At 39.9% G+C, this 24183-nt stretch overlaps 3 protein-coding genes across 7 annotated transcripts in view; 2 read left to right on the top strand and 1 right to left on the bottom strand.

Moving 5' to 3' along the window:
- Positions 1 to 14224, top strand: part of ARSK (arylsulfatase family member K) — a 44247-nt gene extending 30023 nt beyond the window's left edge. The window contains exons 6-8 of one of the 3 annotated variants that reach the window (XM_033400989.2): positions 535 to 759; positions 8467 to 8691; positions 11143 to 14224. In XM_033400989.2, the coding sequence (XP_033256880.1) occupies positions 535 to 759; positions 8467 to 8691; positions 11143 to 11423 (731 nt within the window). In that variant the 3' untranslated portion in view covers positions 11424 to 14224. Of the gene's footprint in view, positions 1 to 534; positions 760 to 6495; positions 6594 to 8466; positions 8692 to 11142 lie in introns of those variants that run through there. The other 2 variants (XM_033400983.2, XM_049707075.1) reach the window with 2 other exon arrangements.
- The window catches only part of SKIC3 (SKI3 subunit of superkiller complex), a 155128-nt gene that overhangs the window by 115425 nt on the left and 15520 nt on the right, over positions 1 to 24183 (bottom strand). For all 3 annotated transcript variants that reach the window (XM_049707062.1, XM_049707063.1, XM_049707064.1), the window contains one exon: positions 23902 to 24017. The gene's annotated coding sequence lies outside the window, so the exon portion shown is untranslated. Of the gene's footprint in view, positions 1 to 23901; positions 24018 to 24183 lie in introns of those variants that run through there.
- Positions 18909 to 23095, top strand: GPR150 (G protein-coupled receptor 150). Its single transcript, XM_004263523.3, has one exon. The coding sequence runs from the start codon at positions 21236 to 21238 to the stop codon at positions 22529 to 22531; it is 1296 nt and encodes a 431-aa protein (XP_004263571.1). The 5' UTR covers positions 18909 to 21235; the 3' UTR covers positions 22532 to 23095.

Here is a 24183-nt window from a genome sequence, read left to right as displayed (position 1 = left end):
CTCTCTCTAGTCCATCCACTGAGAAGCAGGCACATGAACTCTGGTACAAGTTACTTAAGAACAGTAGATAGGGCTTCCCTGGTGGCTCGGTGGTTAAGAATCCGCCTGCCAATGCAGGGGACATGGTTCCAGCCCTGATCCAGGAAGATCCCACACGCCGTGGGGCAACTAAGCCTGGGCGCCACAACTACTGAGCCTGTGCTCTAGAGCCCTGAGCCACAGCTACTGAGCCTGCGTGCCTAGAGCCAGTGCTCCGCAAGAAGAGAAGCCTCCACAATAAGAAGCCCGCGCACCGCAACAAAGAGTAGCCCCCTCTCGCCGCAACTAGAGAAAGCCCACGCACAGCAACAAAGACCCAATGCAGCCTAAATAAATACATAAATTTATTTAAAAAAAAAAAGAACAGTAGATAACATTCTGATGTTAAGAAGCATCCTGACAAACTCTTAGAGGGTAGAGTTCTTATGAACTTATTGTGATAGAATAAAACATGAGCTAAAAGCTAATTAAGATTTACCTTGATTTATATTACAGGTGAAATTATTTTGGCTCTTCACCAGTTAGATCTTCTTCAGAAAACGATTGTCATATACACCTCAGACCACGGAGAGCTGGCCATGGAACATCGTCAGTTTTATAAAATGAGTATGTACGAAGCTAGCGCCCATGTCCCACTCTTGATCATGGGACCGGGAATTAAGACCAACCTACAAGTATCAAATGTGGTTTCTCTTGTGGATATTTACCCTACTATGCTTGGTAAGTAATGCAATTATGTAAATATTTATTTGTAATAATGCTGGAAAATGAATAAGCAAAATAGTCAGAGGCCCTGCGGACTTGTTCATAACCCTTGACCAGCTCACTTAACTGTGAGTCAAATCCATATCTGAAAAACGAGGATAATATTTCTCAGGTTCCTTTGGCCTTCACTTACTCTAGTCATTTTTCCTTCAAAAGATTCACAACCAGGATATGACAATAAAGTAAGCCACATATGATATTCAGGTCTATAACTTTATAGATATGATTTGTGTATCATTTGATTCTCTACCATCACCTACCTAAAATGTAAGCATTTCCCTTCTGGATTATTCCATCCACTTTGAAACTACTAATTTTTTTACAATGTTACAAATGTCCCTTAATGATAATGCTATGAACATATTTCTCCCCAGAATATTTAGATTGCTCTGTACTATTTATTTTACTAGCTTCTAATGCCTATTAGCATAACCATAGGTCTAGAACAGCAACATCTGGATATGGGTAGTTAGCAGTTTTTGTTAAAGATACAAGAGTAAAGCCATCGTAAATTCAGAAGTTATATAGAACTGTTTCTATCTAATTTAGAAGAGTACTCTAAATTCAGTAACATTTAAATTCAATAACATCTAAATACTCTGTTTGAAGGCACCATAAATTGCAAAAAGTACCATCAATTTATAAATAGATTTTGGTGAAAGAAAAAGCTAACACAGCATAAGACATATGTGTTTAATATGTTCATATCAAAATGCGAAACAAACATGTATCTGGAAATTAAAGAAATAAGAAAGTTCTTTTTATCTCCTTTTTTCTGCTACAAACTCTTGCCCTTCATTTAACTAAAGACTATTATAGGGTCTTAAATTTCTTTACAGTTAATTTAAATCAGTGCCTGGAATTCCCCGGCAGTCCAGTGGTTAGGACTCCAGGCTCTTACTGCTGAGGACCTAGGTTCAATACCTGGTTGGGGAACTAAGATCCCACAAGCTGCGCGGCCAAAAAAAAAAATCAGTGCCCTCCTTTTGTCTTTTATTTCACATCTCTTGTATATTTGGGCACACTTCTTTGTTGTTCTTTTGCCTGATGTATATTTTTAATCTCTTCAGTTTCTTAGTCATCATTTGCTGGTTCCCCTTTGTCCCAAAGCAATTATCACACAGCCATGTCTCTGCCACTTTCTGGCTCTATCAATTTCCAGGCAATCCCTATTACTTTTCCTCATTTCTGGGTTTTTTTTTTTCTTTTTTTTTTTAACTTTTTATTTTACACTGGAGTATAGTTGATTAACAATGTTGTGTTAGTTTCCCGTGTATAACAAAGTGATTCAGTTATACATATAAATGTATCTTTTTCAAATTCTTTTCCCATTTAGATTATTATAGAATATTGAGCAGAGTTCCCTGTGCTATATAGTAAGTCCTTGTTGGTCATGCATTTTAAATATAGCAGTGTATACGTGTTGATCCCAAACTCCCTAACTATCCCTCCCCTCACCTCATTTCTGTTTTTATAAGAAATGTATGTGCAATTGTGTTTTAAGTGTCTCTCTTATTTTAAGTGTCTTCTTTTAAATATTTTAAGTGTCTCTCTTATTATCATCTTTGTAGCTTTATCAGTATATGCTTCTTTTACAGTGGCATTTCTTTAGTTTCCTCCCTTAGTTTTTCCTTATAGAACTTCCCCTACCCCATTTCCTAATTTGCATATCTTTTTATCCTTGTTCTGCTTTCTTGAGGTACACTGATCAGAACTGCAAAAGATTATTAAAGGTTGGGATGATCTCAGTTTTCCCTCAATATATTTCATAGTGATATTTGGCATTTTGTTTGTCTTTTTGACTGTAGCAGCTAAATAAACCAGTATCTGTCTGCAGTGAGTTCTAGTCTATTCCTACTCATTCTGTCACTTTATATGTTAGTTGATTAATATGCACTGTTTAAATCATTTTTCTTTGAATATTGTTTTATATTTGCCTATAATGCAAATTTTCTTCTCTACAGTCTTGATACACCATTATCATTACTTGCCATTTCATACATCATAAAAGTTAAAAGTCATCTGCAAACTGGAAGATTTCACAATGTATGTATCTTAACAGATTATATAAGAAAATACTAAATAAAGTTGTTTGGAGTGAGGGAATTTTCATTTATCCACATAGAGGGACAACCTGCCTGTCCCTGCCTAGTTTATGTTACTTGACAATTAGCACTTCTTTAGCCAAACAAAGCATTCCCAGAAACCCCTTTGCATTCCTTCCCCACTCTTCTGGAAATTATGTAGGTTCTCTGAAATTGTAGATTTTTTTCCTATAATTTGTCAATTATTACAATTTTTTAAAACTCATAGTTCTACATAGATTTTTTTGTTTTGTTTTTATCTTTGACTGATGTTTGGTAATAGAGTCCTTCTGAGTCACATCTCCCAGCAGAACATGTTTTATTAACAGCATTTTGATCATGTGTTGATTAGACCTGCCCAACTAAAGTAAGTAAAGCCAAAAATTAGTGTATCTCCAGTTCTAAACTGGAAATTAACATTTCAAGGCTTAATGTGTTTCATAACGAACATTTTTATTATGAAAAGGGAAAAGTTACATTTATATGATTGGTGGAGGAGAGTGAAGAGAATATCTATGCATGGATCTTTATATAAAACACTGAAACAGGGGCTTCCCTGGTGGCGCATTGGTTGAGAGTCCACCTGCCGATGCAGGGGACACGGGTTCGTGCCCAGGTCCGGGAAGATCCCACATGCTGCAGAGCGGCTGGGCCCGTGAGCCATGGCCGCTAAGCCTGCGCATCCGGAGCCTGTGCTCCACAACGGAAGAGGCCACAACAGTGAGAGGCCCACGTACCACACATACAAAAAAAAAAGACAAAAAAAACACACTGAAACATCCTATTAACCAGATGTTAACCAGAGATAAGGTAGAAAGAGAATGATGCAAGGGAGATTCAACAAGAACCTTATGCTGGAGCCAGGAAACAGCATTGTAACATTATTTATCTAAAATTAACCTTTTACAAGTGATAAAGGGTTAATATTAATAGAACTCTCACAAATCTATAAGAGAAAGAGACATACCCTATTAACAAATTGACCAAAATATATAAATAAGCAATTCACAACAGAAGACACACAAATGGCCAAGATATTTTCAGAGATTCAAACTCAGTAGTCAGAAAAATATTAAAATAAGAAGATACCATTTTTCTTTCACACATAGAGTTTGCAAAGATTTTTAAACAGCAGAAAAGCTTATATTGGAAATAGGCTTTCTCATATTCTGCCGTTGGGAGTATAAACTGGCACAGATTTCCTGGAGGCAAATGTGGCATTACATTCCAAATTACTTAGAAATATGCATACATTTTGACCTAGAAAATTCCAATTTTAGAAATTAACCTGTAGATATACAGAAAGATTTATCTCCATGGATATTATTGTATTATGATGTTATATTAAAGAATTAGAAACAGTATGAATATCTAGTAGTAATGAACTGGGTAAAAATTAGTCAATTTTGTTTTAAAAAGTGAAATGATACATGGAAATGGCTCCCATGTATTATTGCAAAGAAAATGTAGGTTCTAAAACCGTATAAATTTTTTTTGGTTTGGTTTGGTTTGTTGTTTATTGAGATAAGGTATCTATCTAATTTATTGTCCAGATCAGCACATTTTTTAGAGTAAAAGGATACTATTAACAATTACACCAGGGACTTCCCTCGTGGCTCAGGGGTTAAGAATCCACCTGCCAATGCAGGGGACACAGGTTCGAGCCCTGGTCCGGGAAGATCCCACATGCCGTGGAGCAACTAAGCCCGCGGGCCACAACTACTGAGCCCGCGTGCCACAACTACTGAAGCCCGTGCGTCTAGAGCCCGTGCTCCGCAGCAAGAGAAGCCACCACAATGAGAAGCATGCATACTGCAACAAAGAGTAGCTCCCGCTCGCCGCAACTAGAGAAAGCCCGCGCGTAGCAACAAAGACCCAACGCGGCCAAAAATAAATAAATAAACTTAAACAAAAAAACTCCCAGATATTTCTTTAAAAAAAAAAAACAAAAAACAATTACACCAGGATTAGCATCAACTGAGTCCGTTGCCTTGTTGAACAGCCTTACCAATCAATAAGGCAAAGATAATTCTGATGGTCTGTGTTTAATCTGATGTTTAATTCAACCTTGTAAAATGAAATTATTTACTTCTAGAAGGGTTTAAAGCTATCAATACTTTTAGTAGTGATTAGTAACTCTAAAATTTGACCTGTGGGACAGTGTATTCTATTTTTCCTAAGCTTAATAAATAGATTTTGATAAAGTATCTATGAAGGACTTCTTATTTTGTGATTCTTCTAACCAACTAGGAGCCTAAAATAGATATAAAATATAATCTATTCTTAGAATTCCAAAGGTCCTTTCTTTATTACCTTAGCCACAGCTGTATTGTTTTGTATGAAACAATTTATACACAAGAGTATGGGATTAAATTTCTCAAAGCCTCAAGCCAGACTTCCTCTTCCCTTCCATTCTATGGACCTTAGAAATGTATAAAAGATGGTGATTCAAAAAACCTTAAATAGAAAGATATTAAATAGGAAAAACCAACTGGGATTCCTGTTTTAATAAACCTACCTTACTATAAAGAGCTTGTTGAAATTTAAGATGGTATAATGCATTTATAAAAAGGTCTGAATTTACAAATAGTTTTTAAAGGTGTTTTAGAAGAGTGATTATTTTCTATAAAATGATATTTTATGATAAAGTAGGAAGAGTATTCTTAGTCTGTGTATCTTTGTAAGTCCTATCACATTATCATTTTCTAGTACTGGCAGAAGAGTGCCATTTTATGAATAGGAATTCTTTATACTATTAAAGTTGATATCATTATTGCATAGATTATTCTTTAAAAATTGCTCCCCAACCTGTGATAAACCATAATGGGAAAGAATATGAAAAAGAATGTGTGTGTATATATATATATATATTATATATATATGAATCATTTTGCCGTACAGCAGAAATTAGCACAACACTATTAATCAACTATACTTCAATAAAATAAATTTAAAAAAAATTACTCCCCAAAATATTTTCTTCTCTAATAATCTAGTATCAACATCCTTTAGCTCAGTTAGAAATAAAGGTAATCTCATTTTTAAATTAAAATTGTTTGGACTTTCTCTTTTAAACTTCTTATTTTCAGGTGAATTTTTTTCATTAATAGTTGGCCTTTTTTGTAAAACACCTAACTTCTTTTCACATAAAGGATAAATCCAGAATTTTTTTGAATTGTGAAAATGTAATTGTATAAAAATGCAGTTGTGTTTAAAAGAATGCTTCATTGCTAGTGATTTCAATTGCAAAACCCTCCTTATCACAGGATCTTAGTGGAGGGTTGGGAGGGTCATTCTACATAGACTATTTTGTTTTTATTGGCTGAAAAATATTGGGAAGTTGAATAACTACAGTAAGGCAAGACTTGAGGAGCAGTATTGAAGAGTCCAGACATCCTGGAGTCAACACTGCCTAAATTCAAATCCTCCTTCATTATTTACCAACTGTATACCCTTTGGCCAGTAACTTAACATCTCTGGTCTTCAGTTTTCTTATCAATAAAATAGAAATAATAGTGGCTATTCCATAGCTTAGAACAATGACTGGAACATGGTAAACAATTAAATGTTAGATATTATTGCCATTAATATTTTTTATTCTTCTTAGGTATGCCCTAAAAAATGTACATAGCTTGCATCATTGCCATACCAGGCTAATCCCTTATCTACCCATACACTCGGGAAGAAATATAAGCTTATCTTTCTTCAGGAGACCATCACAAATTCACTGTTGTTGCCCTAAACCTGGAACAGCACCTAGTTTGTTAGATGCTGGGGTGGTTTTTCTTTTGAGTAAAAAAAATTAATACTTAAATGGACTCATCCTAGTTTAATGCTGACTTCTCATATAAACATAGCAGAATTATTTAAATTTTCTTAGTCTAACAAGCTTCTTTAGGAAAATTAGGCTAAGAACAGATCTGAAATAAGGTATTTCTAAGTATTAAAGGTGATTAAACTGCTGAATACAGGAACTTCCCAGTCATGGGTATCTGCCAGGCTGCTTCCCAGCCATCTTCAAAGCCCTCTTCTGTCCCTTCCTCTGCCTCGCAGTGGTGCCCCCTGACGGCTGACACACAGACCAGCCCGACCCAGCCTATTCCCTGGCTACTTTCTCTCCTTACAGTAAGTAGCCGACTGTCTTGTAGCTCAATTAGTTTCGTCTTGGGCCATCTTTTTCTCTCATGCACATCCTCTTTAACATCTTTGCTCCTTCCTCGTTTTTAATCAGTTATCTCTGAAATACTTCTCTTTCTTTCCTTCCTTCCTTCACTTGTTCTTTCACTCTTTCTCAAAAAAGTCCCTGATGATGATTGGTTGGCAGAAGATTAGTACTTGTAATATGCTCCTTCCAAGGAAATGGAAGATACAAATTTTTTAATTAAGTTATATGTAAGACAAGTACCTTCAGAAGATTTATAGAGGTCTTTGTCTACTTCCTTATTGTCTTTTTTTCCTTATTGTCTTTTAATTCACTTGTTTTTCCTCAAATATGTACAGTCAAGTTAAATTAATTTTCTTATTCAATTTTAATTTCTAGCATTGCAGATATATTACATTCTATTTTTTATTGGAAATATTTAATTATTTCTAAATTAATGTTTCTAAAAACATGGAACATTGAAACCAGAAAAGCTGCAGGGGAGGCAACTACAGATTCCTTTTGGAACTATCGCAAGGACCCAGCCATAATTAACGGTAATTTTTTTTTCGCGGCTTGCGGGATCTTAGTTCCCTGACCAGGGATTGAACCGGGCCCATGGCAGTGAAAGCACTGGACCACCAGGGAATTCCCAATGATAATTTTTCTATAGGAAAAAGATAGTTTGAGTTCCAAACAAATAACTTAAAAGCAATTTTTTAAAATACAACCTTTCTTTGACGTTAAACATTTCTCATGCTATTGTTTTCTATGTCTATATTTGATAAGGAAAAAATAGATTATTTTTCTCTAAATCAGTATAATCCAGGATTTCCAACGTCTGTTCTGCAAAATACTAGTTCCTCAAGATGCTACTTCGGGGTTAAAAGATGTTCTGTCATCAAATAACTTTGGGACAGATGGCGTACTACATACCACCCTTGAAGGTTTATGATACACATCATCAATAAATTTATTTAATTTTAACGACTGTTTGCAAACATATGTAACTACTAGACTCCTCTCTCGTATAGGTCTTGTTAATATCCTGTGGGACCAATTTGAAAAACACCTGTGATCATTCCATCATTTGGAAATACAGTACTTATGATATTAACTAATATTCGTTGAGGGTTTCCTATGTGTCAGACACTGTTCTCAGAATTTTACATAAATTTTCATATTTAAACCTAAAATAAACCTGTGAAATACAGGCACTATTATTATCCCCCTTTTACAGATGACAAAATTGAGGTTCGGAGTGGTTAATAACATGCCCAAGGTCACAAGTCTAGTGGAGTAATAAGCATTTGGATCTAGGCAGTCTGTTTACAAAAATCCATATACAGCCTCTAGTCTCTGCGACCTTTAATGATGTCATTTATGAATGTTCAACTAATGAAAGAATGAGTTATTTTAAAATACTGTGTTATTTAGATATTGCTGGAATTCCTCTGCCTCAGAACCTGAGTGGATACTCTCTGCTGCCATTATCATCAGAAATGTTTAAGAATGAACAAAAATTCAAAAACCTACATCCGCCCTGGATTCTGAGTGAATTCCATGGATGCAATGTAAACGCTTCCGCCTACATGCTTCGAACTAACCAATGGAAGTATATAGCCTACTCTGATGGTGCTTCAGTATTGCCTCAACTCTTTGGTAAATTTGTTGATATATTTTTTAAGTATAGATTATGTGTAATGAGTTGACCTACGCAGCATTTGCTCAAGGGAGCCAGTAATCATCTAAATAAATATCTGCAGTTTCTCATGCTAGGCCAGTTTACAAAAGGTTGCCCTTGTGAGGAGCAGCTTCTTTGCAAATCAGCATCTGAATTCCAAAGCAAGTGCCCTGAGGCTTTTGATCTGGGTCTCAAGACTGCCACCATTGTTTTCTCTGATCAAGGTGTCTTCTAATACTCGTGGTTATCTTTCCCAATCAGTAGTCAACACCCTCTTATTGTACTTTGGATTCAGTTGTTCTGGAAAATTAACTGCTCTCTTATGGAGCCTGACATTCTACATTTATTAGTTAATGTTCACCCCATCCCTACAAGATGTTACTATCATCTTTATTTTATAGAGAAGACTAGAGTTCAGAGACTAGCGTTCAGATACCTGCACAAGGTCTCACAGCTCAGAAGTGGCAGAACTGGGATTTCAACCCAGGTTTGACTCCAAAATCCATGCTCCTTCCACCCTACAAAAGCCTGCTAGATTCACTACTCTGAATTTGTTTTTAAGCAGCATTATTAGATGTATGGTTTTACTTATCCTTTGTCCTCCTTTTGCATATAAAATATGTGCTAAAGCTATTTTTAATATTCCTTTCTCCCTAAGTTTTTTTCCCAGTTACAAATGTCAAAATCATTAACTCAAAATAATTCTTCAGAGGCCAAACTGATTGACACCCCCCCCCTTAACTCTAAAAGGAGGAGATTCTTGGCTTCAAAACAAGTCCTTAAGTTTTCATTCTGTTGAATAGTGGGCATCTCTTGTTCATTCATGAGTTACGTTCTGCAAAAAGGAGGTGTGCCTGTCAAAGAATCAGTGCGGGAGCCTGCCTTTCCTGTATTCTCTGGGGTTTATTCACTGACGTCCCTTTCCCAGAGAGGTGCCATCTGAAATCACCTATAGCAAAACCATAAATGTCTTCAGGATCTTCTGGCCAATGCGCTCAAATAGGCCTGTAGGGGGTTCTCCCTCACTGTGACTTGTTCATTTACTGTCTTAGGTAACTTGTCATAAGATCTTTGATTTTTCCAATTAGACTGGCATCCTAGTTATACCCTCTGTCTTCCTACATTGTAGGTAAAAGGGGGGTTTATGTTATCTGAAATATTTATCATTTTCTTGATGATAGTGATTGAGAGTTTTTATTTCCATGGCTATTTGCTCAAATAGACACAATCAATGAATGTAATTTTCAAAAATTCAAGCATAGGATGCTAAAAAAAAACAAAAAAAACAAAAATTCAAGCATAGGATGCTAAAAAAAAACAAAAAAAACTAGGAGTTAGTGAAGTTGCAAGAACTTGACTCCACTATATAAAAAATTCTTCAGCTGGAACATCTGGGGTTGTTGAAATGGGACAATATAAGCATTACTATAATTAATATATATATATATATATACACACACATATATATACATATTTTTTTGCATGTCAAAGTAAGCAAGGCATCACAGATAGGAAGAATTGTGGCTAAGCCATCTAAGAATAGATAAGAAAAAAAAAAGGGATAGCAGGATGATGGTAAGAAGGAAGATAATTTGGACATACATTTAGAGAGGTGTTTAACTTTCAGTATATTATTTTTCCATTTACACTGTCCTTTAGCTTACTATACTAAGAAGAACTGAGAAAAAAAAAAAGAACTGAGAATAAAAATAAATTTTAATATGTTATTCGTCACAGAGTAATGACATTCTAAAAGATGGTTTTTAAGCAGATAATTGTAACAGAGCAGGACCCTATGGGGCCTTCCTGGGACAGGCCTTCCCCCATATCCTCTGCTTTAGCTCCTCTTTGAAGTACTTAAATAACAGTATTTGATGCACATTTCCTGAGTTGTTTTACAGATGTGAAAACCCCCCACCAAATGGAAGATGTTATAACTACTTGATGACCATGAGCACATAGCCCCAGGCCTCCTGGAGCCTAAGGACTGATCAAGTTAACCCCTGTGACACCACCCTGTTCCCTCATCAGCCAATCAGAGAATTGTGCCCTGCGAGCCCCCTCCCTCAACCTGGCTTTTAAAAATGCTTTGCCGAAACTCTTCCGGGAGCTCAGGGGGTTTTAGGGCGTGAGCCACCCAATAAACCTTTCTCTGCTCCAAACTGCAACATTTCAGTGTGTTTATAGCCCCACTGTGCATCAGGCACACGAACTTGCGTCCCAGGAAGGCCCCATAGGGTCCTGCTCGGTTACAACTGCCCCCTTTTCTTTGATACTCCTCAATCTTGAGGAGAACAAGTTTTGAATGAGAAAAGAACTAAAGATTCAGATAAGGAGGTTAATCATAAACTTGACAGAGGTACCCACAGGGTCCTGCTCGGTTACATAACTGTTTTGAGAGGTATTCAATTTTTTTTTTTTTCTTTCAGATCTTTCCTCAGATCCAGATGAACTAACAAATATTGCTACAAAATTTCCAGAAGTTACTGCTTCTTTGGATCAGAAGCTTCGTTCCATTATAAACTACCCTAAGGTTTCTGATTCTGTCCACCGATACAATAAAGAGCAGTTTATCAAGTGGAAACAAAGTATAGGGCAAAACTATTCAAATGTCATAGCAAATCTTAGGTGGCATCAGGACTGGCTGAAAGAACCATGGAAGTATGAAAATGCCATTGATCAGTGGCTTAAAAGCCACTCTGATCCATAAAATATTTGAACAAAAATAAGAAAATAATGTTCTAGAACTATATAGAAATATGTTAAAAGATCATGATTATGCATTTTAAACATTAGTCTTAATAATTACTGATTTTCAGTTAAAGAATGTACTCTTCTAAAATAAAATATCAATCATTATAGAATTACATATTTTCAAACATTACTATCAAGACCTTATTCTTATAAACTTCTGACAACTTAACCAAAATATTAAAAGGGTAGAATCAAATACTATCATATAAAGTTGTGTTCCTCTGAATATTATGGAATATAAAATATTTTAACAATTTTTATTACTTATGACCCATAAAATAGTTGTTTTTGAGTATTTGATGGTGTCTGATGAGTTATTTTTATTTGATGGGATATAGATCATTTGGATGTATTTGATGGGAGTATTTGGAGTATTTTAATGGTACACAGACCATGGATATGGCAGAAATTATTATTTTTTAAAATAGGTAATACATGCACAAGGTACAAGCTTCAAAAAGTACTGAACAGTTAACAGTGAGCATGAAGTCTCTCTCCTTTCCCAGTCCCCCAGCCACCCAGTACCCCTTCCTGGTGGCAACTACTGTAACCACCTATGTATCCTTTGAGAGACAGGCTCCCACAAACTTTATATTCTTCCCCAGCACCCGCCCCTGACACACACACACAAATGGTAGCATACTATAAAAGATGTTCTACAGCTTGCTCTCTTTTTTTCCATTTAACAAAGACACCGAGGACTTCCCTGGTGGCCCAGTGGTTAAGACTCCGCGCTTCCACTGTGGCGGGCACGGATCCCTGGTCCAGGAACTAAGATCCCCACATGCCATGCGGCACAGCCAAATAAATAAACAAATAAATAATTTTAAAAATGAAAAATAAAAAACACCTAGAAGTGAAATTACTGGGGCAAGACTATATCTAGCAAAATTACTCTAGATACCACCAAATGACCCCTAAAGAAGTTATACCAATTTATACTCTTACCAGCAATGCATGGCCTCACACTTGCTGCCAACTGGGTAGATAAAAAATACTTTATTATTGTTTTTCTTCTTTTTCTTACTATGAGTAAAGTAGATCATATTTTCATATATTTAATAGCCACTGGAATTTCCTTTACATGACCTTTCTTATTTCTATTCTTTGCCTATTTTTCTGTTGGTTGGTTGTCTTTTTTATTACAGGCATACTTTAGATATTAGCTCTCTGTCTGTGAGAGAAGCTACAAATATTTTTTTCCTTTTCATAATTTGTCTTTTGACTTTGCCCTGGTGTTTGTTGACATGTAGAAATTGGTATTTTCATGCAAATTTATGAATCTTTGCTTTTGTGGCTTGGAGATTTTGTGTCATATTTAGAATGGCCTTCCCCACTTATCTTCTTTTAGAGTTTTATTTTTTACCCTTAGATCTTTGACCCATTGGAATGTATTACATATTAGAGATCTAACTTTCGTTTGTTTTTTTAAGATGGCCACCCCAATTGACCTTTTATTGAGTAAGCTAATATTTGTCCCATTAGTTAGAAAATGCCACTCTATTATATAACATCTTTTATTGAACAAATTATCTTTTCCTCTATTGATCTGAAATGCCTTTTTCATTATATACAAGTCACAATGACATTTGGGTCCTTTCAAAACATTTCTTACTTTGCAGTGGACCAGTCTATTTTGTTTATTAATAGGGTAGGCAATATCTGGTGATACTATTTTCTTTGCAACAGTTTTCATTTTTGGAATTGTCCTTGGCTATTCTTGCTAACTTATTTTTCCCATACAAATTTAGAATAAGTTTGTGTAGTTCCAAAAATGAAAAATCTTTTTAGTCTTTTTATGATATATTAAATTTATAGCCTACTTTAGGGCAAACTGAATTCTTTGTGATATTCGGTTATTCTAAAGAATATAGTCCACTTTTCCCTTTCTTCAAGCCTTCTTCATATTGCTCAGTAGCATTCTAAGTTTTCTTCATATAGATTAGTTTCTTCTTAGAGATTTTTGGAAAGTAGGGACCTTTAAAAAAATACCACCTAGGACCCGTCCCACACCAGTGGAATTAGAATTCTAGGGACGGCACCTGGGCAGTTTTGTTCTTATTGCTGTTTTGTTTGGTAAGCCCTCCAGCGGACGATTCTAATGTGCAGCCAGCGGTGAGTTTATTCCTAGGTGTTTTATCATTTGTTGGTGTTGTGCTATTTTAAGTAGATGTTTCTTCCATTGTATCTTCTAATTGGTTATTTGTATATACAAATTTTATTTCTATATATTTACTTTGTACCAATAATACAATTTTTTTGGTACTAATAGTTTTCCAGTTGGTATCTTGTATTTCTCTGGTAAAAAGTTTATCTGCAAATAATAATTTTACCTAATTTCCTTTTAACCTAACTTCCTTTTTCCAACTGTCTTGGAAGTTTTCTTCATTAGACAGCTCATCACCTTTACTTTCTTTATTGTTCTTCAGTGAATTGGTATGAGCTTATCTTTGTAGTTATGTATGAATTTCTGAGAAATAATTTTCACTTCAGATACATTCTGAAGTAAAACCCTTAAGAGAAAGATCTCAAGATTTAAACTATTGAGGTTAAAATTAAAATATACAAATCTACTTCTCATCTCCTAATTAAACCTAAGGAATAAAAAAATAGCTAATGTGTGATGTATATGCTAAACATAGTGAAAAATAAAGCAATAATAATAGAAATGTGGTTTTGAAAACAGAAGCATGTGAAGATAAACATAATCCACCTCATTCTATTCAAACTCTTTAAGATGCAATCATTGTTAGAATTTACCAAGCATCTGCAATGTTTTAAGCATATTCAATATAGGATCATAATTAGGTAAAATTGAGGTTTTAAGACAATATCTAATTCAAACATGGTTTCTAACAACCATGAAAACAGAAAAAGAAGAAAAACTTGGAAAACGAGACAAATTATCTAATGCCAGAATCTGAGAGGAACTGACATTAATTATAAACTGGATTGAGGACAATCTTTGGGCTTCATCTTTCCCAACCTCCACCATTACCCCGCTGTTCCAAACTACCATAATCTGTTGTATGGAATTTTGCAATAGCTTCCTAGGAGGTCTCCCTGAGTCTGCCCTTGGCTTTCCTCAGTCTCTTCTCAACACAGCAGCCAGAGTGATCAGATCACATCACTGGATACTCAAACCCTCCACTGGTTTCTCACCTTACTCTGTGAAAGCCTGTCGAATGAAAAAAAAAAAAAAAAAAAAGCACAACCTAAAAGTTGAGAATTGTGTTTTATTCCGCGAACTTGCTGAGGACTTGAGCCCAGCAGGCAGCCTCTCAGATAACTCTGAGGGAGAGGCTGCTCTGAAGAGGTAAGGGAGGATCCAGGATATGTAGTTTTTGCAACAAAAACCAGGCAGTCGGAATATCAAAAGATTACTGTTAATTAAAGAAAACCAGACATCTCAAGTTAATGAATTTAGCGCTTTTCTAGGTATGGGAAGATGCAAGAGTCTGGGCTCAATGAAGTCATTCCTTTGATAGGCACCTGAACTATCTAGGGCCAGTATCCTACTTTCTAGATCCTGAATCCCTTCAGAGTGCACAGTCGGGGGTGGCTGCAGTGACTGATGGCTTGATCCTTTGTTTATTGATATGGCAGGTGACATTCTTGGTCACAAGCCCAAATCATTACAGTGGCCTTCAGGGCTCTAAATGATCCGGCGGCACATTGTACATCTCCCGCATTCTACTTGGTTCACTCTGCTCCAGCCACACTGGCCTTCCTATCCTTTCCCAGGCACACTAGGCAAGTACCACCTCAAGACCTCTGTGCTTATCAACTCTTGGCCTGGAATGCGGTTCTTCCCTCAGATTTACACATGGCTCTCTTTGTTATCTCCTTCCGGTCATTGCTCAAATGTTACCTAATCACAAGGGCTTCACTGCTTTATTTTTCTGCATATAAATCATTACCGTCCAACTTAGTGTATGTTTTACATACTTAATTTGTTGATACTGTCTCCCACCCCTCCTACCCACTAGGATGGAAGCTCCATACAGGAATGGCCTTTTGTCCTTTTTGTTTCCTAAAGTACCCCAAGGGCCTGACACATAGTAGCAGCTCAGTAAATATTTGTTGAATTAATATGCGAGGAATTCGAGTTTCTCAGATATCACGTTGTATTGGAAAACCAACACATTTGTCCATGGCAGGGCAGGGGGTGAAAGGGAGTAGGCTTCTCATAAAACAGAGCTTTCTAGAAACAGTGAATTCTAGAAAATCCTGCACAGGAGAACTGATAAAGGGACTCTATCCCTCTGTTTTTTCTTTTTCTATGAAAAAGCCAGATACTAAATATTTTAGGCTTTGTGAGCCATATGGTCTCTTTCACAACTGCTCAATCCTGCCGTAGTAGCAAGAAAGCAGCAGCACACACTATGTGAACAAATGAGAGCGGCTATGCTCCAATGAAGCTTTGTTTACAAAAACACGGGATTTGACCTGGGGGCCATAGACTGCTAACTGCTAGTCTAGAGCAATGGTTCAAACCTTGCTGCAAATTGGAATCACCTGAGGATGTTTAAAAACTATTATGCCTAGCTCCCACCTGCAAGCATTGAGAGGTTTTAAAACTCTCCAGGTGATTCTAATGTGCAGCAAAATGTGGGAACCATGGGTCTGGAACCTTGTTATTCAAACTATGGTCCTTGGACCAGAAGCATCCACATCACCTGGAAGCTTTATATATTTCTGTCTTTGCAGAAAGAAAAAAAAGTGGATTCTGTATTCTTTCTACTGTTTGTGGTTTTCCATTTCATAAACCCAGGAGATCCTAGTAAAAACTATTATAATTGATGAAATTTGTTAAATGGCTGCATATACATAAATCAATACCTATCTGTAAGAATAATCACTAATTAAAAATAGAAATCAGGAAAAATATTCCACTCACAGTATGACATTCTATAAAAATAGCTTAAAGTTCAACAAGAAGCACAAATCTAGATGAAAAAAATTATAAAATTCTATTAAGTTTACAAACAAACTATAAACATGGAATGACAGCATGTTCTGGGATAGGAGGCTCTAATATTAAAATGCCACTTCTCCAGAATTAATGCATACATTTCATGCAATCCTGATCTTAGTCCCAGTAAGGGTTTGTTTTTCTTTTAACTGGACTAAATGATCTGAAAGTTTTCAAAAAACATTGAATGTCTGAAATAACTAATAAAATTATGGAAAATGAATATTGAGGTAGGACAATTCTTACTGGCTATTAAAGCATATTGTAAATCACTGAATCAAACTAGAACTTGGTGATGAGGGGCCATGAGCAAAAAAGAGAGATCTCAACACAAATTAGGTGAAAGAAGCTCAATGTGGAAAACAAAAGATCTAGATCCCTTCTACACTGGTCAGATATTCTAGGTATCTGTGTGTGATGTTTACAATTATGTATATTAAACTCTCAGATAAGATTTTTAGCCCCCTTTCTTCTCTTAAAGTTACAAAGCAGAATCTTAAATTCTTGGGTCAAAAAATCAAAGGTATAGGCTATTTTTTAAATAACGAAAATGAGAAAACTTAGAAGAACATATGGCACAACCAAAGCTATACTCAGCCTTAAACTTTTTATTATTAAGGGGAATAAAAAATAAATAAACTGTTCAAGAAGTTAGAAAACAAAATAATCATAAATGTTGTAATATTGATGGTAAAGGATTGGTATCCTTAGTGTCTTGAGAGCTCTGCTTCCACATAGGATAGGGATTATTGCTCCCACAGGAAAAGAAAAAAGCTAGATAATCTACAAAATTAAAACTTTTTTGAGCCTCTCATAGGACAGGTGAACTGAATTGAAAAGGGTGGCAAGCCCTTCTGAGGACAGCTGAGACACCCAAACTGTCCCACCTTTGGCAGTACATGGGAAGAAAGACTAGAAGCCAAAAGAGGAGGTAAGAAAACAACTGAGGGCTTCCCTGGTGGCGCAGTGGTTGAGAGTCCGCCTGCCGATGCAGGGGACACGGGTTCGTGCCGCGGTCCGGGAAGATCCCACATGCCGCAGAGCGGCTGGGCCCGTGAGCCATGGCCGCTGAGCCTGCGTGTCTGGAGCCTGTGCTCCACAACGTGAGAGGCCACAACAGTGAGAGGCCCGCGTAGCACAAAAAAAAAAAAAAAAGGAAACAACTGATATTTTGACAAATTCATAAAAGCCAAATGTGTGTGAAAAAAGCAGCAGAAACTAGGAGCCGCACACACAAGGGAGACCACCTCCAGTAATGAGCTTTTTCTCATGGACCTTAACCAGCACTCATGAGAACGATGGGAGCAGGGCAGGGGACCTGACAGAGCCTCTACAGTGGGACAGACGAACAGATGGGGAGGGGCTGCCTCTGTAGCAGAAGCATAAAACCCAGAACCTTCTCTCTTACAAAGCGAAAACTCATCGGCCACTGGGGAAGGAGCAGAAAACCCTCTCAGCCCCAGTCCTCAGCAAAAGGTCAGCTATCACCGGGAAGGGGTAGATTATAGCAAAAGCTCTCTGCTCCTGAGGAGAGGCAGAACCCCAGTCATGCTCACAGTCCTGCACTGAGAGAAAGCAGAGATCTCTTGCAACAGCGGTACAGACAAGAAACTTGCTCTTCTGCAAGTTACAAGGCTGAGTTCAGCTGCCATAGGGGAAAGTGACAAATATGGATAAAGTCCCACCCTTAAGGCTCAGGCCCCCAGGGCCTACATAAGACTGAAGCTGGAGTTAAGTGAGTTTCTTTAAAAAAAAACAAAACACCCTGCCCCCACCATGAACAACAGCACACTACTTCTGGGAGAAAGATAAGAAGCATGGAGAAAGAAACCACCCACCGCACTCCCTATGGCCAGGTGTGCCGAAAGCTAGGGGTGGAGCAGGAAGACTGAGAAAAACCCTCCAGTGTTCCAAGCCTCTCACTAAAGCAAGACAGCAGCAGTATTGCAGGAATCTGAAGTCTGCCGGAGAATAATGATAACTATACCAACATCAGAACCCAAGCCTAGCTCAACTACTGCCTACATTTAGTCAACCCCTCCACCCTACTAGCCTGACAGATCTGAAGCATGCCCATTTTCAGGAGTGAATACTATTTACATCAGTCACTGTTTTTCACTTACATATTATATCTGGCATTTGGTCAAACTTACATGGCAAAGAAGCAAGAAAAGACCCATTTTGAAGAAAGAAGGCAGTAAACAGAACCAGACTGAGAGAAGGCCCAGAAGCTGAAACCATGAGAAAGTGACTTGAAAATACTATGATTAATCTATTGAAGGATCTAGGGGGAAATGTGGTTAACATGCACGAACAGAGTGGGAATTTCAGCAGAGACATGGAAACTATTTTTTAAAAAAGGAATAAAACTGATTCACTAGAAACAACATGCTATTGTGGATGAAGAAGTCCTTCAAATGGCTTATCAGCAGACTAGATACACACAAAAAATTAGTGAACTTGAGAGAAAAAGAATTAGTGAACTTGAATATAGGCCAAGCGAAATTTTTCAAGATAAAATACTGAATTTCAAAGGGTAACAACTTCCTCTGAGGAGAGATGGGATGGGAAAAAAAGAAGGAAAAAAAGAAAAAGTAAAAGGTAGAGAAAAAAGAGCAGAGCATCCAAGAACTGTGGGACAATATGAAAAGGTATAATATATATGCAATTGAAATAATAGAAGAATAGAGGCAAAATGTCAGAAGAAATATCTGAAAAGACAATTGCTGAGAATTTTCCAAAATTAATGGAAGACAACAAATCACCAACCTAAACGTTTAGAGAAGCCCAAGCAGAATACAAAGAAAAACACACATAGGGACTTCCCAGGTGGTGCAGTAGTTAAGAATCCACCTGCCAATGCAGGGGACACGGGTTCAAGCCCTGGTTCGGGAAGATCCCACATGCTGCGGAGCAACTAAGCCCCTGTGCCACAACTACTGAGCCTGCGCTCTGGAGCCCATGAGCCACAACTACTGAGCCCACGTGCCACAACTACTGAAGCCCGCGCACCTAGAGCCCAAGAGAAGCCACTGCAGCGAGAAGCCCGCGACGAAGAGTAGCCCCCGCTCGCCGCAACTAGAGAAAGCCCGCGTGCAGCAACAAAGACCCAACACAGCCAAAAATAATAAATAAGATAAATTAAAAAAAAAATTAAACCAGGAGTTTGATTTCCCAAGGCTATCACTCTACCTCTTAAATGTTCCACCAAGAATGGCTATTCCTACATCTCCCCAGAGCTTCCTTGAGCTCTTCTGGATGATACTGGCACAGGTATAACAGGCATTTTTTTCTTAGGTTGATGGATTTATAATCAAGGTAGAAACATTTGCTCAAAATTATCTGAAATGCATCATATATCCATTAATTCATCAACTCAAAACATATTTACTGATACCTACCATGGGTCAGGTCCAGTGATAGGCACTGGGGATATAATAAAAATGACAAAGTTCTCTGGCCACAAAGAGCAACAGCTTGAGAAATGAGATTCCCACTCCACCTGGCAGGCCTGTCCACTGCACCCACCAAACCCTCCTATCCCGGACATCTTAAAGTGTCAAATATTTCCTCAGCCTGGGAATGTGAACCCCAGCAGACACCCAGACCAGGAAGCATAGGCTGTACTTTCACCATAATTAATGTGGAGGGTGCATAAAAAACCAAACTGATGCTTCCAACAGGAAAACTAAAATCTGTTTCTGAGGAGGTAGGGCTAAAATAAAAGAGATTGCATTTAATCTAAACCATTTCCTGTGAGTTGGATTTCTTTTTTAAAACTTGGCCGCCTCATCATCTTCTTAGTCACCTTTTCTCCAGGCTTATTGGAGGCGTAGTCCCTCCTAGCAACCTCCCATCTGCTAAAAAACAGAATCAAGAGAATGAAGAGCCTCGATGATACATCTGTCACTGAGTGAAAATATTAGGAGAAAAGCAATAAATGTACTATCCATTTGCATAAAACCTATTAATGCCCTCTTCAGACTAATGAAATGAATTTTACATCACGGAGAGCAGCTGTGATCTGCTGTTTCTAGTAATGAGGAGTATTTGAAACAATCTGCAAACCACTGTTGCTCCTAATTGCCAAGCAACACCTTTGACTTTAGTTCTCTCCGAGTAAAATACTCTTGTTGGCCAGAGGAAGATTTATCTGTTGGGCTCCTCTTTGCTCAAAACACTGTTAGGTTTCTTGGGTTCCTGTTTTTCTCAAGCTAGTGCAGAACCATGGCATTTCAAATCTTTCTCTTCTGTATTTTAATCAAAACTAGTGCCTTTTTTTTTTTTCTTACTATCAATCTGAAACCATTTTGAGGGGTATAGTCTCAGTCAGGACTTTCCTCTCCAGTGTGCTGGTCCCGGGTTAACGCTGGCCAGGCAAAGCGACCTTCTGTCTGGCTGTACTATATGTAACCACCCAACGGGAGAGGTTTCTAGAGCCCAGCGGTTCGCGGCTCCCGCGAGGGCTGCACCGGGGCTGCGGCAGAGACTGGAAGGGGATCTACCCGGATTGGGAGGGGAGACGCGGAGAGGAAGGTGGAGAAGAGGAATCATGTGTGTTCCTCGAGCGTACACCCCCCCCCCCATTTGAGTGACAAATGACGAGGACAACCTATAAAAACAACTAAGCGCAAAGCTACCTGCATCTATCTCCCTCTCCGTGCGTGTGCGTTTTCAACTAACTTTGGGAACTCGTTAAGACCCGGCATCGCGCCCAGCGGAGCCTCGCCTCCACCTTGGTTTCCCGCGCCCTGCCTGCCCTGTTCGGTACCTCCTCTTCCTCCAGGCTAGGGATGGAGGATCCCTTCAGCCCCTCAACTCCGGCGCCGGCGCCCAACCTCTCCGTACCCATCTCGCTGGGCTGGGGTCTCAACCTGACTTCCGGACAGGGAGCCCCAGTCCCGGGGCCGCCGCCGCCGCCGTCCGGGCCGCCCAGCCGCCGCGTCCGCCTGGTCTTCCTGGGGGTCATCCTGGTGGTGACGGTGGCCGGCAACGCTACGGTGCTGTGCCGCCTGTGCGGGGGCGGCGGGCCCTGGGCAGGGCCCAAGCGTCGCAAGATGGACTTCCTGCTGGTGCAGCTGGCCCTGGCCGACCTGTATGCGTGCGGGGGCACCGCGCTGTCGCAGCTGGCCTGGGAGCTGCTGAGCGAGCCGCGCCGGGCCGCGGGCGACCTGGCGTGCCGCTTCGTGCATCTGCTACGGGCATCCGGCCACAGCGCGTCGGCCCACCTCGTGGCGATCATTGCCCTCGAACGCCAGCGCGCCGTGCGCCGTCCACAGGGCCCGCCGCTGCCCGCGCGCGCCCTCGCCGCCCTGGGCTGGCTGCTGGCGCTGCTGCTGGCGCTGCCCCCGGCCTTCGTGGTGCGCGGGGGCGCCCCCTCGCAGCCGCCCGCCGCGCCCCCGGCCGCTCGCGCCTGGCCCGGGGAGCGTCGCTGCCGCGACATCTTCGCGCCGCTACCGCGCTGGCACCTGATGGTCTACGCGCTCTATGAGGCCGTCGCGGGCTTCGTGGCGCCGGTCGCGGTCATGGGCATCGCTGGCAGCCGCCTGCTCTGCGCCTGGCGGCAGCGCCCGCCCCAGGCCCCATCGGCCGCGGCGCCCAGGTCGGCCAGTCCCGGCCAAGCCCCCGCGCCCAACGCGCTGCCCCGCGCCAAGGTCCAGAGCCTGAAGATGAGCCTGGTGCTGGCGCTGCTGTTCGTGGGGTGCGAGCTGCCCTACTTCGCTGCCCGGCTGGCGGCCACGTGGTCGTCTGGGCTAATGGGAGACTGGGAGGCCGAGGACCTAGCGGTGGCCCTGCGCCTCCTGGGGGTGGCCAACAGCGCTCTCAATCCCTTCGTCTACCTGTTCTTCCAGGCGGGCGACTGTCAGCTCTGGCGGTGCTGGCGGAGGCGCCTGGGTGCAGTGTGCTGCCCGCGGGAGGGAGTCGCGGAGGACGACGAGGGCGCCCGGGGCCACCAGGCGCTCCACCGCCACCGCTGGCCCCACCCACATTATCACCACGCTCGGCGGGATCAGCCGGAGGAGGGTTACTTGCGCCCACCCCCGCCGCGTCCCCGGTCGCTGCCCTGCTCCTGCGAAAGCGTCTTCTAGGTGTTCGTTGGCCAGAGTCAGGTCATCTGTCGCTGCGGCACCGCTTCCACGGAACACGAGGCCGGCCGGGCTCTATCTAGATCACAACCGTCAGGACCGTCTCCAAGAGCGTTACACTGAAGCTGTCCCCATCCTCCACTCCCCTATTACATTTCTTTCTAATGTTTACATTTTTCTACACTCTTCCAGGTTCTTTTCTCCTTTTCAGTTCTCACATTTCCCCATCTGGAGACAGAGAGTGAGCCATTTGTTTGTAAAAGCAAAGTTACAGAGTTATTTTTGTAGTTCTTTTTCACTCCCATAGCATTCTGGATAAGACCATTTGCTTTAGTTAAATTGCCAAGCTTTCATTACTTGCTGTGTTATCATCTGTTTTTCCTTGTTTGGGGTCGTGTTTAACTGTAGCTTGGGGACCAGAGAATGTGTCTCTCTTTCCTGGAGGAATATCTTCACATTGCCCTGAGGAGCCTGGAAATTGTACCAGTGATACTGTCAGAAATGTAATCTTGCTGTCACTTCAGAGCCACAGAGTATTTGTAAAATAAAAACATTTCCCACAGAGCAGTTAGGACTTTTTTTTTAACATGGTAATGTGTTTTGTCAGAAGAAAATCAGTGTGGCCTTTATTTCTGGTCTAGCTTCCACTTCAGGAGAAGCCGGGATTGTAGGAGGGAGACATAAAAGCTTGCCTTCCAACCTTTCAAATATGCCCTGTTTCTGTAGGAAATTGTTCCTGTGCCCAGAGCAGCCTCTACAGCTGTGATGCTTTGCACAGGTGGAGCCTCTGGGCAGAATCGCCAGCAGACTAGAGAAGGGAAGCACCTGAGTGGTGCATAGGGGTGAGGCTCACTGTCCCAGGTGGAGTCTTAGGGATATTCGCAGCTAGGAAGAAAGCTACAACCTCCCAATGCTGCATGGATATATAAAACTCTCTTTTTTCAAACAAAGGCAATGCCTATTGGTGTGGATTGCTGAGAACAAGGTCAAGGAGCAGATTTAGTCAGTGACCTCCTCCTCCTAACTGTCCTTGGCTCTAGAGAAAAGTGGCAGCTCTTAGGAACAAATATCCATCTGTTTACCAATGTTTCATCTGAGAATCTGCAGGCTTTCCATTACAGTCTTTCCTGTTCATGCACAAACGCAGGATTAAGATCCAGAAAGGAGAAATGACTGGTAAAGTTCACTTGTGAAGCCAATGCTCTCTGAGGACTTCCTTGTTTTGTTCATTGATGAATCCCAAACTCTTAAACAATGTTTGATACACAGTAGGTACACAACACACATTTGTTGATTAATTCATCATGTGAATCAGGCATAGATAGAATAAGAAAAAGATTTACAAAAAGAAATCTTCATTAAACTTGGCTTACCTTCCTCCAAAATCTTGTCCAAAAATGTTATATAGTTAGAGGTTTTCCTTCCTCTCTTTCATCCTCCCTACCCTGATGAGGAAGGTATGGCATGCAGTATACCAAGAATAAGCCACCTAAAGAGAAAAGAACACAATTGTCTTCAGGAACCTAAATCTGGGTTATAGCATTATTTTTATTCATTAATAAACATTTTTTACTCGCTTATTTTGTGCCAAGCAATGTACTAGGCATTGGAGATGCTAAAATGAATAAGACACATTTTCCCTCAAAGACCTTATA

The sequence above is a fragment of the Orcinus orca genome, chromosome 3 (assembly GCF_937001465.1).
Source record: "Orcinus orca chromosome 3, mOrcOrc1.1, whole genome shotgun sequence".
NCBI lineage: Eukaryota > Metazoa > Chordata > Mammalia > Artiodactyla > Delphinidae > Orcinus > Orcinus orca.
Note: the sequence above shows the minus strand (reverse complement) of the source record. Positions and strands in the feature narration are given on the sequence as shown.

Excerpts from the sequence above, each read along its gene's own strand:
- GPR150 (XM_004263523.3), top strand. The coding sequence starts at position 21,236 with ATGGAGGATCCCTTCAGCCCCTCAACTCCGGCGCCGGCGCCCAACCTC.